Below are 17,325 nucleotides of genomic sequence, written 5' to 3'. Positions count from 1 at the left end.
ACTTCGTTATTAAACCTAAACTAATTTATAATAAAAAATTTGAATTAAAGAAATTACACAACAAAACAAAAACTTTTAAATAGTTAATTTAATACTAACATCAATATATTTTTTCAAATTTTAAGATATCTTTAAATTTATATTTTATTCAAAAAGAAAAACATTATCGTTTTTCTCAAAACCAATAAAACCGTATTATAACATCGAGAGGGGACATAATAAAACGAAACATTAAAACGAAGATGTATTTTGCTGCATTGCACGAGTACCCTTCTAGTTAAATATAAAGCAAACTACGCTCTTAGGGGCCGTTTACCCAAATGCTTACCCGGTAAGCGCTTACCAATAAAAGTCAACACTATAATAAATGCGTAAGATTTTAGTATATCAAAACATATCGAATGCAACAATTTACTAGGTAAGCGCTTACCTGGGTAAGAGTCGTCATCCTCACTTATCGGGTAAGACTCTCCATCCTTCTCATCGCTCTTACCCGGTAAGATTCTTGGCTCTTCTCATATTCATCCGATGAGGAAATTTATGCGTTAAGCACTTATCAAGTAAGTGTTTAGTAAACGGCCCCTTAGTCTCCTTTGTTTGTTGAAAATTTCTATTTTCATCCTTGTATTTTCAAAATTGCAATTATTATCTTTATAATTTACAATTTATTAATGTTTTCGTCCATATAAATTTTAATTTATTAGTTTCTCATACTTAACGATGAACTACTGATAAAGTTAGACTAACAACGAATCACAAACTATTATTCCGAAAACACAAGAACGTAAGTCAAAATATTCAACAAAACTCGTAAACCAAAACCATAGGTTTACTTTAAAATATAGAGTGGATCACATCGGTGGTCGCTAGGGTTTTAATTTCTAATTTTTCAATTTCATAACACTTAAAATACTTCGAATCAACATTATCATTTAACAATTGTTATAAGTATCAGTGTTTGTGCAAACTAGCAAACTATTATACTTAGACTTGATATCATGTGAGTCGAAAGGTTTTTCGTGACATCTGTAAGACCAATTCTCAACCTTTGGATTAGAATTACAATCTGAACATTCATAATCACAACTTCTCAATAATCACAAAATTATATTCATACAACTTTAAACCATTAAATCGTTATCTTTTTAACTTACGTTCTTGTGCGGGTTTTGCGAGGGCTGACCCAAACCCAAATCAATATTGTATTCAGGGCTTTTGACGACCGGTTCTTGTTTCAAAAACTCTAATCTTGGTTGGATCTTGATTCTCCCGTGCATATGCGTGTAACTATGCAAAAACATGCATAAGAACTAGGGCCAAAAATTTCTGTTGGTGTAACCCCAATACGTTAGTTGACCAAGAACATTATTTGCAATTCTTGGGTGGCCAAGTGAATTTTGGTGTGAACTGTGTGTTCGATGATCCAAATTCATGGGTTGATGCCAATGTTGCACACACGCCGATTCATTTTCTTCGTCACCACTGTTTTCTAACCAAATCCAACCTCAAAATTTGCTTCTTCTTCACAAATTCATCTCCCGCTCTCCAACTCCATGGCTGATCGTGCTGATCCTTCGCCTCTCGTTGCACCTTCTCTCCTCACTCAACCCACCGAGATCGACTTAGAAGCCGGTCCTGGGGAACAAATTCAGTGCCGAATTTGTCTTGAAACTGATGGTACTTCTTGTTTATTTATCTTTATTGCTGATAATTTAGTTCTAGGTTCTGGCTGATTTGTAGTTTCTCCTAATTTATCTTGGTGTTAGTTTGTTGTCTGTGTGCTTTCATGGTTCGAAAGGGAAAGTAATGTGTCAGATTGATGCAATTTTAACACTATTCGGTTTTGTTAGATGGCATTTGCCAATAGGACTAAATTTATCAGGCGATTCCTCTTTTCCGTTTCATTGTTGCTAGTGTTTACTTACAATGGCAACAGTTCTTTTTGGGGGTGCGGTAAATTGAGACTGATTTTGTTGAATAAATCAACATAATACATATTAAAAAGGTTAGAAAGATTCAGCTACTCATAACCTTGAATTCCCATCACTCATGAGTCGCTCTATTAACTCTGCACCCAATTCTTAGGGATGAGTCTTATGTGGGAAATTGTCCAAAGTTGCATAAGTGCTACTTGTGTAATCTCCGGCTAGTTCGGTCAATTTATGAAAAGGTGGCTATAAAGTGAAGAGGGGAGGCCTGATTGGCTATTTTGGTCAATTTTTCGTCTTCTGTTTTAGGGAAGACCCCATAGCTAGCATTCCACACTGCAAAAAGAGATGCTAACTTTTCTAAGGCAGTCTTTAGTAGTACAATGCGATTGACTCGTCCTAAAACTTTAGCGTTCCAGGCTTCCATACTTTGAAAACCACCAAAAGAGGCAACCCGTATACAATAACTAGCATTTACTTTAACAACGCGTCTAAAGATAAAGATAAGCAAATTTGAGTACTTTTTCAATTTGCTCAAGGGTTCTGCAAATAAATAGTTATTTGGAGTACTTGAAAAGTACATTTTTAACTGCATTAGTGCTGGTCAATGAAAGAAGGGTTCCTACCTTATTGTTACTATGATATGTTGCAAGCGTACATAGTTTTCTAGTGGTGATAGATGGTCCAGTTTTAACTTTATTTTTTTACCTAAACTGCTTATGTGATTTTTGGTAATCCTTGGTAATCTTTATTTCCTGCTGTTTTCCATCAGGCAGAGATTTTATTGCACCTTGCAAATGCAGAGGGACATCAAAGTATGTTCATCGGGAGTGCCTTGATCACTGGCGTGCTGTGAGGGTAAACTTTTCATCTTTGGTGTCTTGTTCTGTAAATTTGTGATCGTCAAGGAGAAAGTAATACAAATAACTTAGATTTCTTCTGTTGAGAAAATTGCTCATTCTTGGTTAGCAAATATATTCCGTCGCGCCCCTTTCTTTGAAATTAGTCACTACTTGAGCCACAGAAGATGCTTTTTGACCAATAGCTACATAAACACATATTACATTTTGGCCTTGTTGATTTAAAACTATCTGTTGCTACTGTTGTCTTACCTGTCTGTCTGCCCCCATTAAGTAACTATTTCTCTTTTTTTTTTAAGACAAATCTGTTTCTCTTCTAAATGCCTGCTGTGCTGGCGAACCTCTAGACGTTCTATTCAGACTCGAAGAACTTGGACCGTGACACTAGGTTATGCCATGGTCTTTTATTGATGCTTTGCCTCTAAGAGATTATGGATGGAAAGAACTTGGTAGCTTTGTTTTGCATGTGATATAATTAAGACCAAAATGAGATCATGTTTCTGGAATTGGTTGCTTGAAACTTTTATTGTTTAATCCACATCAACTTGTACTTATTTTGATTAGTTACTTTGGGTCCCTACTAAATGGGAACTAAGAAAGACATTAGCGACAACATTGCATCAAGGGTGGGTTAGGATGCGAGCACTAATAACCACCCTTTCTGGTTGTTTGATTTTTTAATGGTAATTGCTTCTATGCATTTTCGCCTGCCTCTTCACTACTATCGACGTCCTGGTACTTGACCCCACACATGTAGCCAAAACGTTTTCATGCATAACATCTTTGAAAATACCGAACATTTGGGTGAAGAAACTTAATACAACTCTATGTTGAGAACTAACAATTACCAATTAACAAAAAGTAAATTGATTTTTCAACAAACCCATATTAAGAAACAAAATATTCTAATTAATAACCCTAACAATTAATAAGAAACAAAGTCAAACAATAAACACATAAATGACACTCATATTTAAGAAATTTAAAATAAAATAAACAAAAAACATAAAAATAAAATATAGCATTGATCAATTTCTTTCAAGGTAAAAAGTTGGGGACAAGTGGTGTCAAAAGGTTGGGTACAATATGAGAAATTAAGGTTAGAATTTTTTTCCACAATTTTTATTAGGCTCCATTAACTTTTTTATTGGGGGAAACTGCCCCTACCCCTCAGGCTTTGTTGACTTTTTTATTGGGGAAACTTCCCCTACCCCTCAAGGAGTGTTGCATAAAATTCTGAAAGACTTGTTAATTGTCGTTGAAAAACATAACTCATATAATTTTTATATTTTCATTCTTATCATATCATTGTTTTATTCTACGGGTATTACATGGAGTCTTCACTCAATACACAGGATGATCCATGTTACTTGGCGGACTTTTCTCCTTTTATTCCTCATCCTATTTTATATTTTTTGATTCTTTTGTACAAGTTTAGTAGCTACTCAAGGGAAATGTCAGGCCATTTAAAAATCAGTCATAGACATAAATAACTGGGAAGCAATTTGTTTGTATTAGGAGTGGTTTTAACAGATGTAGAATAGAAGGGACCAGAATAAAGTTGGTATGCAGGGAACCAACAAGCTATTCTAGGGTGCAACTAAAAATCTTGCCAGGTCACTACTAGGTAGAATAGTTATTAGCATGTGTTTCATGGTATGGGGTAGCTAGCAGTTTACCCTTGCGTTGTGTAGGTATAACCTTGTATAAGTAACAATAAATTATCTGTTGAATTGTCGATTGTATATATCGAGTTGAAAGCAATTTTTCTCTAACTATGTATTTTGAGAAAAATGGCATGCTGTTTTTACATATAATTCTTTTGATATACATTTATTACATACTTATTTGTTTGTAAGAATGAGCAATTTTGGAGAAAAAGTTCCAACTACAATGGTTTATCTGCATTTACATTTCCACAATGCATCTAAATCGCTCATTCTTACTAGGTGTGTATTGTTTCTTTTGCGTTTTCTCAAGAATGACGGTTTATTTGCAACAAAACCCAAATATGATGGTTGGAAAAGTTAATCACTCGATATATACAACGTAAACGTTAGGAGATCTTAAAAGCTAAGTAGTCTGAAATCTAAATATAGAATAAGATAATCACAATAAACTAGGGGAACTCATTCTTATTCTGTTAACATAAATAGGGGAGTATTGATTGCTGGACTATATCACTTGAAGTAGATGTGAATAGTATAAGCTAATCCTGTTTTCAATATGCCATGCCCTCAGGACATGTTTCCATTTCTTATTTTATTATTCAATCTCCGGAAGTCTCCCCATTTATGTGCATCTTTTGATCTTGTCATACACCACTTGCGTTTGGTTCGCCAGCTTTGTCAAATTGGTTTGCTGATGCACCTGGAAAAGGTTTCTCAATCAGCTTGCAATTAGTGGGGGGTACTAGTGAATTTGTTAAAACTGCTCTCTAGTACGAGCCACCAACAGCTGAGTTTAGTTAGACAGTCGTGCTTTAGCTACACCGTCAAATTTGCTTCTTAGTTGATTGGAATTTTACCCTTGGGTTATCAGATCGTTGTTGGGAGCGTATCATGTGAAAGAATACAGTAAGTCTGCTAAGTAAGAATGCAGTTTAACATGTTTGGTATGTGCCCATTGAATACCATGACTAGTTGCTTTAGGGTCTTTTTTTTAGCAGCTTAATGAGACTCGCAACTTATCCAGTCAGCTATATATGACTCTTTGGTAGAAGCTTAATGATATAGAAAGTGACTTATTCAATAAGCTTCTAGATGGTAGATTATGAAGAAAGCCAAGTTTTTTCCTTAAATGCCCCTCCCAATTAAAAAACACGCTTCTTCCGTCTATGAAAAAACCCTCCCATACAAAAACCTTCCAATCTATACAGACAGATACACAAACAACTTTATCCATACAGGACTTAACGGAAAACCAACCAAACAGCCCCTTAGTCTTTATCCGGTAGTGCTGCTGTACTAGCATAGGCTGTTAATGCAGGATTTGCTTTCTTTTCATTAAGACTTCGGTTGAAATTTAGTTCAATTAGATGTTTGCCATGGTTAACTTGTGGTTCATTTCTGTTTTTCCCAATTTCATGCAGGAAGGTTTTGCATTTGCTCATTGCACGACATGCAAGGCTCCCTATCACTTGAGAGTTCATGTTCTTGCTGATAGGAAGTGGAGAACCATGAAGTTCCGTTTCTTTGTGACCAGGGACATTTTGTTTATCTTTCTCTCTGTACAGCTTGTAGGTGGCGAATTCTCTATTTCTAGATTGTTTGCTCTTATGGAGATTGTGTTAACGAATTATCCAGCCCATTGTTCTTATTCCATCATCTCCTGCTTGTTGTTGCAGGTGATTTCTTTATTGGCATATTTGGTGTATCTAGTTGATGGATATCATAAGTTTTGGCTTCGTCTTGCTTGGGGTTTCGATAGCGTAACCAGCTTCTACTACATATGTGGTAAAACTTTCATAAATTCATATCAAATTTTCTATTAAATGCTCTTTATTTCTCTTAAACAACTTGTAGTTTTTGTTTCGCACTGCGTTCCTTCTCATTGTGTTTAATTCCCCTTTAGTTACTAACCCAATAACAAAAGTTCCATAAGGGGATTGGAGCAGGCTACCATGAGATGTCCTGATGAACCTTGGGAGCATCCCGGCAAGATCTATGGCTCAACGGGATCAGTCGGCTAGAGAGCGGGGTTATTCTTCTTCCGAGGAGACAGAGTAGTCTCTTATACTGACCGAACCCTCAGTTCGGAGGTCTTCGTCAACATGTTACGAATCTCCAGTCTGGCGGTTACTTCCTGCATGATGATGTTCAGTAATGGCCCTATAGTGCTACTGGGGAACAAAGAGAGGAGAATTGGGGAAAAGTATTGAAATTTAACTAGCTTTTTAGATTCTGCATGTGAATGAGCTAGGATTGCACATGCTTTTTTCCTAAGGTGGCCTCACAGTTTTGACACCACGATGATGATTTATCCATTCAATTAAAGAAGATTGTCGAACTCCAAAGTAGACATTCATCAAGTAATTTGCATTTCACTATCAAGAATAACAAAGGAAAGTGATGGATATGCTACGAGTAAGATACTCCCACTAGGCAGCCGTTTACCAATTGCTTACCGGGTGTCGCTTACTTACCGAGTATGGCAAGGTTCAAGAATCTTACCTGGTAAGAGGCAAAGCAAGGACCGGGAATCTTACCTCGTGAGGGAAGAGACTCTTACAATGTAAATGCTTACCGGGTAAAACACGCTTACCAACAATCCATTTTGATGGCCAAGAATGGTACCCGATAAGGTAAGTGAAGGTGATGACTCTTGCCATTAAGGTAAGCGCTTACCTGGTAAGTGTTTGGTAAACGGCCCATAAGTACCTGATTTGCCCCATACTACATGCAAATCTACCATTGGGTACATGCTTAGGAAGTCCTTGGTCCAATAATGGGATTTTTTCTTAAACCTTTTTTCTTCTTTTCAAGTGAAACGTAAAACTTGAAGATTATTTTTTATAAAGACTTGATCTAATTGAATCGTACAAGGGAGGTCATAAGCATGCAAGCAGGATATTAATAACTCATAATTGCTTAAGTTTGCAATCAAGTTTAAAATACATTGATGTCTATTGGCATCCTGAGCAAAGACTAACTAGAGTTTTGTGAGTCCCTTCACTTCTTGATCATTGTTCCTGGTATCAAATAGTATAAGATCTCGAAAAAGATAGACAGTACCAGAGCAGGTCTAGAACAAATAAACAAGTGACGAGAGTCTGAGGTCCAATTACAAGAACTGATTAGAGCTGGGCCACAGTTGGAGCATGAGGTGGAACATAACTGATTAGTTTGAGTACAAGCTGCAGGAGTCTGGATGAAGTCAGGCAGGTGGTACAAAATTTGATAGAACCCCCTGAACTTTCAGAAAATGACATAAATGCCTGTACTTTCTTTGAATGGCAAACTGGTAAGCGCGATCTTTTGATGTTTGCAAAGTAGCTCCTGAAGTTTCTAAGAATTGTGCCATAGACCCCACAGTTTCTGAAACTTGCAGATGAGCCCTGAATATTCTGCAATATGCAAATATTGTTCCTTGACTTTCAGAATTCTCTTGTCAAATCGGGTACAAACATAATAACAGATAAGAAAATATCACCAGTCAGATCCGATTGATCAGATGAAGAGGCAGCAGCGAACAGAACCTCTGAAACTGGGGAGGGTTGATGGATGTTCTTGCAGTTGGCACATGATTTTGGCAAAGGGGTGTCAGTGAGGGACGAGCCATATAACTGCTTCATAGAAAACAAGCTCTAGGTTGGCACCACAATCTATTCAGATGGGAGGGAGTATGATGGCATGACCCAAACGTGTGGTTGCAAATCCCTAGGAACAGTAATAACCTACTCCAAAATATGGTCTTGCCATTACTGATTCAACAGAGAAAAATGCGCTAGAGATAAAATTTATGATCAACGGGAGAGACTGAAGAGCCTCATGTGACTATGCCAGACATGGCTCTACGTGATCTGATGGTCCTTCAAGGTGCGGTGCTGGCAGGAACCTCTATTGTTGATGCTGCAAAAACTGATGATGGTGGCAGTAGTATCTTGTTGTTTACATCAAAGCTTAATGTGGGCCAGGGTTTTGCTTTTTTGAGCCTTAGCTGAGATCACATGCAAACTTGCTTCATATTGATGTTTATTACTGATGGAAAATGGAAAAAACTCTGCATATATATAGGGTATGCATAGTCGGCTCATGAACTGAATATAATTATATAATACATAAGAAGCCTAAATAATCTACAAAACAAAAATCCTAGTACACTGACAAATACCAATAACATATTTTCTTAATGTTGTTTGAGGATGTTTACGTAGTTGAATATCCTGGTCCGATTATCCTGAGGAGGCTTTCAGGGTCTATCATTGAGGTCATTGTATGGCCTCAAGAAAACTCCCCAAGTCTGATTTTAGGAGTTCCCTTGGCATGAGGAAAATTTGGCATTTTGGTTGTTCCTTTTCACTGCTTGGTGATTTCTTTACATCAACATGATAAGCTGGTTGTTACAGTGTTTTAGGTCAATGATTACTGTTATTTACTGGTGATAACCCCGAGATATTTGCAATACTGAAGTTCTTCATCCACTGATAATTTCAGACCATAGATTTGGGTATTCATGGGTATTCTGGTCACTATCTGTAAGGCTATGAAGTACCAAGACTTGACTCAGAGTGTCATATTTGAAATGGGTGCGGCTTGGGTGCAGCGACATACAGACCGGACGTGCAATTTATTGAAGATATAAAACCCATTTGGATACAATATGTGTATTGTGTAGGTTGGATATGGTTGGGTGTCCCATGACTTTTTTTTATGGAGGGTTCAGCCCATTTTCTGTCATTTAACTTTTTGTTTCAAGCTTTCCAATACTTTCAGGTCTAAAAAGTAAACAAAACACTTCACATATACATCTTCGGCACATGGGTATAGAATACACTCCCAATTTCTAAATAGTTATAACATGACCAATATTTTTTCCAGTTCCATCTTTGTTTCCTTATTCATGTATACCTATTTCTCTACATGTTTCTCTTGTATGTTTCCTTAGTTTTTGTTCAATGTCTATTTTATAGGCTTGTTGTTTATATGTTTGTAGGATATAGTCCTAACAAAGGTTGATAAATAAGTACTTGACGGATTCTTTTTTAGTATGGTGGTTAAAATACTTCCAGGATGTTTCCTTTTCAAGTTACTCGAGTATTTTATTTAAAAATTTTATATATGTATACATGTGTGGCCTAGATTCTTGGATTTCTGAAGATGTAGAACTCATGCACCTCATACATTTCACACCTGGTACAAACACCCATTCTTGTGCTTCTTAATATGCGAGATGAAGTCTATCCATTATATTTTAGTTGTGCTTGGATGCTAGAATTGTGTCATCCCTGTGATGATACAATGAATTTAAGCACTATTTAGATGAATGGTCAGGGTACGGGAGCCTAATTGGGAAGCTGAACTCTCTCCCAGTTAACAGGCTTGAAATTGCCTTTTTCCGCGAGTGTGGTTAGTTTGTCTTCCTCTAGTACTAATAATTGGGATTCTAAGCCTCAAATCTTGAGGCATCTCCAGGGTGCAGTGAGTTGCTTCTTTTTCATATACTGATAAGAGGACACACCCCAGTTGAGGTTCCTCTAATGCAAGTCATGCAGATTGTATGTCAAGTTGGAATTGTAAGGTTAAGTATCTAGTCGTCCTTGGGTGAATCTTGTTTTTTGAAATACTAGGAAGCAGGACAATATTTCTCGCCCAAGTTTTGAGTCTGAGTATGAGATCATGTCGCTTACAGTATGTGTTTTGACTTGAGTTGATGCTTTTCGGTGTTTCGAGATTCTCATCTATTTTAGTGGAGGTGCAAACCGTGCAATGCAATTATGAATCAACTGTGCACATTTCCAAGCACCGAATTGCATGAGCAAACCAAACATATCAAAATAGGTTGTCATTTGGTTAGCTAGAAGGTGGTTTATACATCTTGTGAGCTGCCTAGAATCAATGACTCGCATTGATTCCATGTGTAACAAGTTGGGGGCATGTTTGATGGTAAGTTTTGTGGTTGCATTAGATTTGAACTTGATAATTAGGCATCAACTTGAGGGTGTAGATGTCTAGGATATGTGTGTGTGTGTGTGTATATATATATGTTACTGGTGTTCATACCCCAGCTAATAGACCCGCCATGTATTTTGTATATGGTTCCTTCTCTTAGTAATAAGATTATCTTTTTTGTCCCTTTCTCGTTCAGGTTACAATTGATTTACTTCTAATCACATGTTATGGATATTATTCTGCAGGTGCACTATTATTTTTTGCGCTACTTGGCCTATCTGGATGCTTTATAACTTGTTATGATCGGAGAGTCCGTAATGATCTTGCTCAGCCTTGTCGAGAATTGTGTCTTTGTTGTTGTCAACCCGGGTAAACTTCCATTATTAATATTATTGGTCATTGGTTGACGGAAAACAGTTTTTTGTGTTGATAACTTTTCTTTGTAATATTGACTAAACACTCTAGTGAGGGAATTCCTGTGCCACAAGCCAGACAACACAGTTGTCATGCCAGTTAGTTATAATAAATAGGAACAATAAAAAGGAATATAAGCTAATTTAAAAATAAAATAGAAAAAATCTGGCCCGATATGCTTCTACAAGCCTTTAAACAATTATCCAGGATTTATTACAGAAAGAACACAAAGTCAGCTGTCTACATATGCCTAGATACACCAAAATTGCATCCTCCATTCATGCTGCAGGACTCCTAGAAGGAAAGTACAAGCAATGATATTTTTAAAAACACGAAGCAGAAATAAGGAAGTTGAAAGGACTTGAGAATAGACCTAGGGGCTGTTTACCCAAACGCTTACATGGTAAGCGCTTAAGAGTCAATACTCTAACTTACTTTACCGGGTAAGATTTAGTCCATCAAAATGATATCGTATGTAAAATTTATTTGGTAAGCGTTTACCGGATAAGAGTCATCACCCTCACTTACTGGGTAAGACTCTCCATCTTTATCATCGCTCTTACCGGGTAAGATTCTCTGTCCTTGCCATGTTCATCCGATAAGGTAAATGATCTGGTAAGCACTAACCGGATAAGTGTTTAGACAGCCCTTTAATCTGCTTTCCCTTGGTGGTTAGTGGGTTCTTTCTAAGGTTAGGTTAGGCGAAACGAATGGTGGGTGTTCTACCTTGCTGTCTGTGATGGAGACTGTTCCAAATGATCTTCCTGGGATGGTTTCAGTTGGGTGGTATGAACTTGATGTCTTCGCCAACTTTCTCAGGCCACCCAAAGTTTGTCTTCACCATTTGAAACAATGTGTTTGACAAGCTCTCCTGAGACCATTCTAATCTCACATTTTTCTCTTTTCTTCCTTTCTTCTGCTTTTCCACTTCTTTTACATAGGAACAGGGTTTTTAGTTTTGATGGGTTTTTTTTTTTTTATAAATTTGATGAGGTTTGACATATCACTGATTATATTGTAAATTTTGTTGAAAGATCTGGAATTAGAAACTAGAAAAAGGTGTGCAGCATGGCACGTCACGTATAAAATCTGGTCACAGAAGTAAGCAGAAGGGTTAATTGGTGAATGTATGTTGGAATAGTTTGTATGTTGGTCTTTTTGGTAATTAAAGGCAATGTATATATATATATATATATATATATATATACACACACATATATATATATATATATAGGGAAGGGTTCAAAAAAGAATACTTTCATTTTACGAAAATGTGAGAACACCCTTTACTATAGTCCATCACATGTGATACTTTAGTCCATCACATGTGATAATAAATCAGAGACGCGGGCAACCTTTGGTAGTCGCGGGCCAGTCTCCCACCTTCAGGTCCCCTCATGTGTATTGTCACATGTGATAAGGTTCTTCTCGCGTTTTCATAAAATGAATATGTTCTTGTTTGAACCTCCATCTATATATATATATATATATATATATACATATGTATATTAGCATATATGTATAGTAATAGATGGGTAAAGGGAATTCGGTGCTCACTTCCACGAAGCAAGTTAAAGAGGTTGCAATAAGGGGTGCAATTGTCATTTAGGGTATCAAAGGGGTCTGAGGGATGACATTGGATCGAAATGTCTCTCCCTCTCTCACTAACTTCAGTGATGATTCTCGCTTCTGCTAAAATAAGAAATAGATAAACTCCAATTTATGTTGATCTGCATAGCCTAAATTAAGAGCTTTAAAATAGTTTAGTACTTGGTACAAACCCATGAACTTTTATTAGAAGACGAGAGTTCCTCTTTATCTTGTCATAATCTATTGTAATTGTTGCTTTTCAAGCAAGAACTACTGTTATGCTGGTGGCAGTTGTAATTTTTAGATGTAGTAGTATTTTACCTTTTTTGTTTCATGGGCCCATATGATAAATTACATATTTGGTGATTGCTAATTAAGAAAAAAGAAAATAAGTGCTCCAAGGTAATGCGTTCCACCTATTGAGGGGCGACATAGGATCAATTAATAGGCACTAATATTGCAAAAGTTGATGGCTCGAGATGCACCAATGACTATTTGATTCAGAACAAAGCTCTGCCCTGGATGATCATTATTATAATATTATATATATATATATATATATATATAGAGAGAGAGAGAGAGAGGGAGGGAGGTCCAAGGGAAAACCCCCAAAAATATGAAAATTTGAGGAACACCCTGGTAATCATTCATGTGGACACGTACATACAAGTAATTGAAGCCGTTCTTGGTTTTTATGCACGTTTTGCATGTTATGCACATGGGCATACCTCACAAATTGCTTACAAATTACATGTATGCACATGTGCCTACCGTCGAAATGAATGGTTACCAGGGTGTTCCTCAGTTTTTTGCGGTTTTCTCTTGAACCTGACGCTCTATATATGCACACGTGAATATGTATTACCTTTCTTTTACATTTGCCTGGAATCTGGTTGACTAAAACAGCTATCCATACAGCAGTGCCCTTTGTTAGCAAAGTGATTATGTTTTCCTAGAGGTTTAATTATCTTGCTCTGAATGTAACGTATATTCTTCCAGAGATCGGGTTTGAACACATCATTCTTGCAGTGTTTGTGCAGACTGCCATTTACCTGGTACTCTTTGTATGTGGACCGACTGTACAACTTGTTTTGAAAGTTGTGCGAGTGCAGCTGGTGAATGTGGTTGTTTAGGAGGTGCAGGTGAAGCTGGCTTACCGTTAATATTCATAATGGCTTTAGTCGTGCTTGGACTGTTTACTGTCATCGGCATATTCTACAGTGTGCTTGTGGCTACAATGGTTGGACAAAGAATATGGCAGCGACACTATCACATATTAGCAAAAAGAATGCTAACTAAAGTGAGATCCCTTATTTCTTCTGTTACTTTGGTCTTAAATATAACAATGAGTACATAGTTCTGACAATTTTAGTCTTTTCTGAACTTTATTATTATATAACATGACAATTAGAGGGTGAACAGATTGCAGTAGTCAGTATGGTAAGTTTTAAGAACTGAAATCAGAAAAAGGTACAGAGAAATAGGAGGTAAAGAGGGTACTACTAAAAAATGGGCAACATTCTTCACTTGAAGGAACCCACTAAAAAGATACGATAAAAACAATAACAAATCTTAAGCAAGCAAGCCAAACTCGGATGGAATTTAAGATCTGTTCTGCTTAAACAAGATTAGAATAGATGGCCTTTTATAGATAAGGTTGGTAAAATTTCTCCAAGTACAAGGAAAATGAGCATGACTCTTAGGAAGATGAGTTTTGAGCATAAGTTTTGTTGGATACTAGACATTTTTGGCATTCCAGCCGAGATCCTTCATGACTGGCGTTAAGGGCAACCTTCTCACGGTATCTCCGTCCAGCATGAGCAAACCTTTTCGAAACGGAAGTGGTTAGGAATGGGCTCCAAGGTCTGAACATTGTCCCACTTCCCTCATCTGAATTGTGATCATGTGAGAGCAAGTTTCTTGGTGAGAACGATGAGAACACTTATGAGCCTTTGGATGAGTTGTTTTTTTATCTGACGGCTAACAGAAAACGTGACCTTCATGTACTTACATCTGATTATATAACAAAAAAGGTGGATCTTCATCTTCACCTTCACCTTCACCTTCACCTTCACGAACTTTCACATACTTTCAATCATCTTCACATTCATTAATTTGTTAAAGTTTCAGTCATAGTGATACAAGTAGGTAAACGAAGGTTTGTGAATGTGGGTGGATGAAGGTTTGTGTTCTAACCGTTTTCACCAAAAAAATTGTTCTCATGTGACTCCAACCCCCAGTGGTATATGGCTCATTATCTAGTTCCTTCTCAATCAATAGACCCATTATTTGTCATAGCAAGCAGAAAGTTGGGCACATTTGTTTTTGCAACTTTCTGACTAGAACTTACAACTCCAATATCGCATTTAGCTTGTGAGATTCACTATTAGATTGTTTTCTTATGGCTAATTCTCAAACTAGTTGTGGGAGGCTAAAATTTTTACTTTTCTGAAAATACCTTTGCTACACTAGACACTACTATGCCTTTTATTTATGAATTTTAGATTTGGCGATCCAGAAATCACTCTTGGTTTTATGTAATGTGTGTGTGTATATATGACGAAGGATCGTGTGAGAAAAAGAGTTAAAGTGAGAAGCATAAGAAGAGATCTCGACCATTGATCACTTCTAATCTCATTCTCACCCATGAATTGCACTTTAGAAGAGAATCGATCCAGTGCATCTGGGTGCATCATATTAATGTTGGTCTTCAATTAGAATTGATCTAAGGGTGGATATCCCTTCTTACCCTTCTCATTGTGACTTCCCTTCTCACCGGAACCCAACTCTATATATATTATTTGTAATGGTGCGTTTGGTATGCAAATAGGATTGGATGGGCAAGAGTGAGGTAGGTGGGAGAAAGAATTATGAAAGGTTTTAGGTTCTAATAGACATGGGTTATTTAGTAATTTACCATATTGCCCCATTCCCTAATTTTGTTCCGCCTATTTTGGTGGGAAAGAAAAAAAACTGCATTTTGTCTCACTTGGGTCCTGTCTTGTCCCAGTTTAATGTCACGTCAAACATGGACAATAAAGTTTTTGTACTGTCATGTCCCACATACCAAACGTACAGAGCTCTTATGGTGTGTTTTAGCATTTAAGTGAGCCTGACAAACAACTGCTGACCATGACTATGATTTCTTCATCATTTATACTTTAATCCTCTTTACATGTAAACTGGTTATTAGGAATACGTGGTGGAGGATGTTGACGGTGAGATAACTGGATCTGATTGGTCACCGCCACCTCTGCCCCCCGAGCACGTTCAGCAGCTCAAGACGCTTGGCCTCCTATGACTTAACAATAACAGGGTGTGATATGAATATCTTGCCTGCCATTTCTAGCCATCAGACCTTTTATTGATAAACTGGATTAGCATTGCTCAAAAACATGTAATGTGTTCATCTTCTTATTCTCATTTCCTTCCTAAATGTAACGTACAACTCCTGATGCATCACGTACATGTCATTATAGCGTTATTGGGTCGTGATTGATTGTTCGTATAGAGTATAACTATTTCAAATAGAGTTCAATTGTTGTAGTATATCGTGAGAGCCGAGAAGATAAGAAGTGAAGGTTAAAGGAAGGTTCATATGTGAATAGTTGATGAAATTTGGGAAAAAATATATTTGAAGATGAATATATGAACTGACGTTAGAGATTATTTACGTGGGTTCATATATGCATTTTTAAATGGATTTTTTTTTTCAATGATATATATGAGAACAATATTTAGTTTTCTTGTTTGGACCATCATTCATCCATTATTCTCATTTTTGTAGTACTCAAAAGGAAAGGTAAAGTTTTGTCTGATGTAAATTTGAATCGAAGTTGTTCGGTATGGTGTTAAATCAACGTTGAATTATTTAAACTATCGAACTGAATCAATAAATCAAAATTGTTCGGTTTGTTTTGGTTCAGTTCAAAATCATGAAACCGGTTAGGCATAATGCGATTTGTGGTTTTAGTTAAAAGTGAATCATGTATACTTTTTAATTTAACTAGTGTTTGGAAGCGCGCATTACGCGATGACGGTATTTTTTTAAATAAATATTGAAGATAAATGGTTGATGATTAGATCTTAAACTAATATAATTCAATAATATTACACTCAATATGAAATTGATTTATTATATCCTCAGTTGTTTCTTTTGATATATATAGGTTTGTAATTGGTTTAAAATTATAAAAGAAATGTGTGAGACTATTAATTATAATGAGGATTATTTTGTCATAACTCGTAATATATCGAATTATCGATTTGTCTCATACATATATTCCCGTAAAATATTTTGATTCACCATGCAAATACGATGTTCTTACATGGTTTTGTATAACTGTGATGCATTTAGATGATCTACTTACAATTGTTGTAATGTACTTGTTTGCAACTTTGGCCAAAAACTCTCTTTGAAACCCTTGCTTCCAAATCCTACAGTTGCGCAACGAGTAGCGATGGTTGTTTTCAGTATTGTGACCATTGGAGGTGATGAGAGCGACTGTGTTTTTTTTCTGCTCCTCATCTGTATTTTTCTTCTGCTCCGACTGTCACCTGTGTTTGTTTTTTTTCCTGAGTGAAGGTAAAACATCAAAATAAACAGAGAAGACGATGAGTAGATGAGAGCGACTGAGTGAGCGACCAATTAAGGTCACTTCTTCACGCTTGCTGAGTTGATGTCTGAACCAGCGACGTCCGATTAGATCTAGAAAACGTGAGACGGTGAGTCAGTGAGGTGAGGACTGAGGACCGAGTGTGAGGTCGTGAAATTAAAGAGGTTGGATTGGATTTGGGTACTTGGATTGAAAACAAATTAAAGAGGTTGGATTGGATTTGGATTGGATTGGAAACCATTATAGATCTGAAAAACCTCCATTTTTGACATTAGGTCTAAAGGGTATAATGATCATTTCTGATATT

The 17,325-nt window shown here is 36.6% G+C and overlaps 1 protein-coding gene across 1 annotated transcript; it reads left to right on the top strand.

Moving 5' to 3' along the window:
* Positions 1 to 1,231: 1,231 nt before the first annotated feature.
* Positions 1,232 to 15,949, top strand: LOC112523492. The gene is made up of 7 exons (XM_025133118.1): positions 1,232 to 1,677; positions 2,701 to 2,786; positions 5,880 to 6,026; positions 6,135 to 6,243; positions 10,644 to 10,767; positions 13,432 to 13,702; positions 15,596 to 15,949. The coding sequence occupies exons 1-7, from the start codon at positions 1,554 to 1,556 to the stop codon at positions 15,701 to 15,703; spliced, it is 969 nt and encodes a 322-aa protein (XP_024988886.1). The 5' UTR covers positions 1,232 to 1,553; the 3' UTR covers positions 15,704 to 15,949.
* The last annotated feature ends 1,376 nt before the right edge of the window (positions 15,950 to 17,325 follow it).

The sequence above is a fragment of the Cynara cardunculus genome (genome assembly GCF_001531365.2).
Source record: "Cynara cardunculus var. scolymus isolate 2C chromosome LG 1, CcrdV1, whole genome shotgun sequence".
Taxonomy (NCBI): Eukaryota; Viridiplantae; Streptophyta; class Magnoliopsida; order Asterales; family Asteraceae; genus Cynara; species Cynara cardunculus.
The sequence above is the reverse complement of the archived record's forward strand: the minus strand, read 5'-3'. Positions and strand labels throughout refer to the sequence as shown.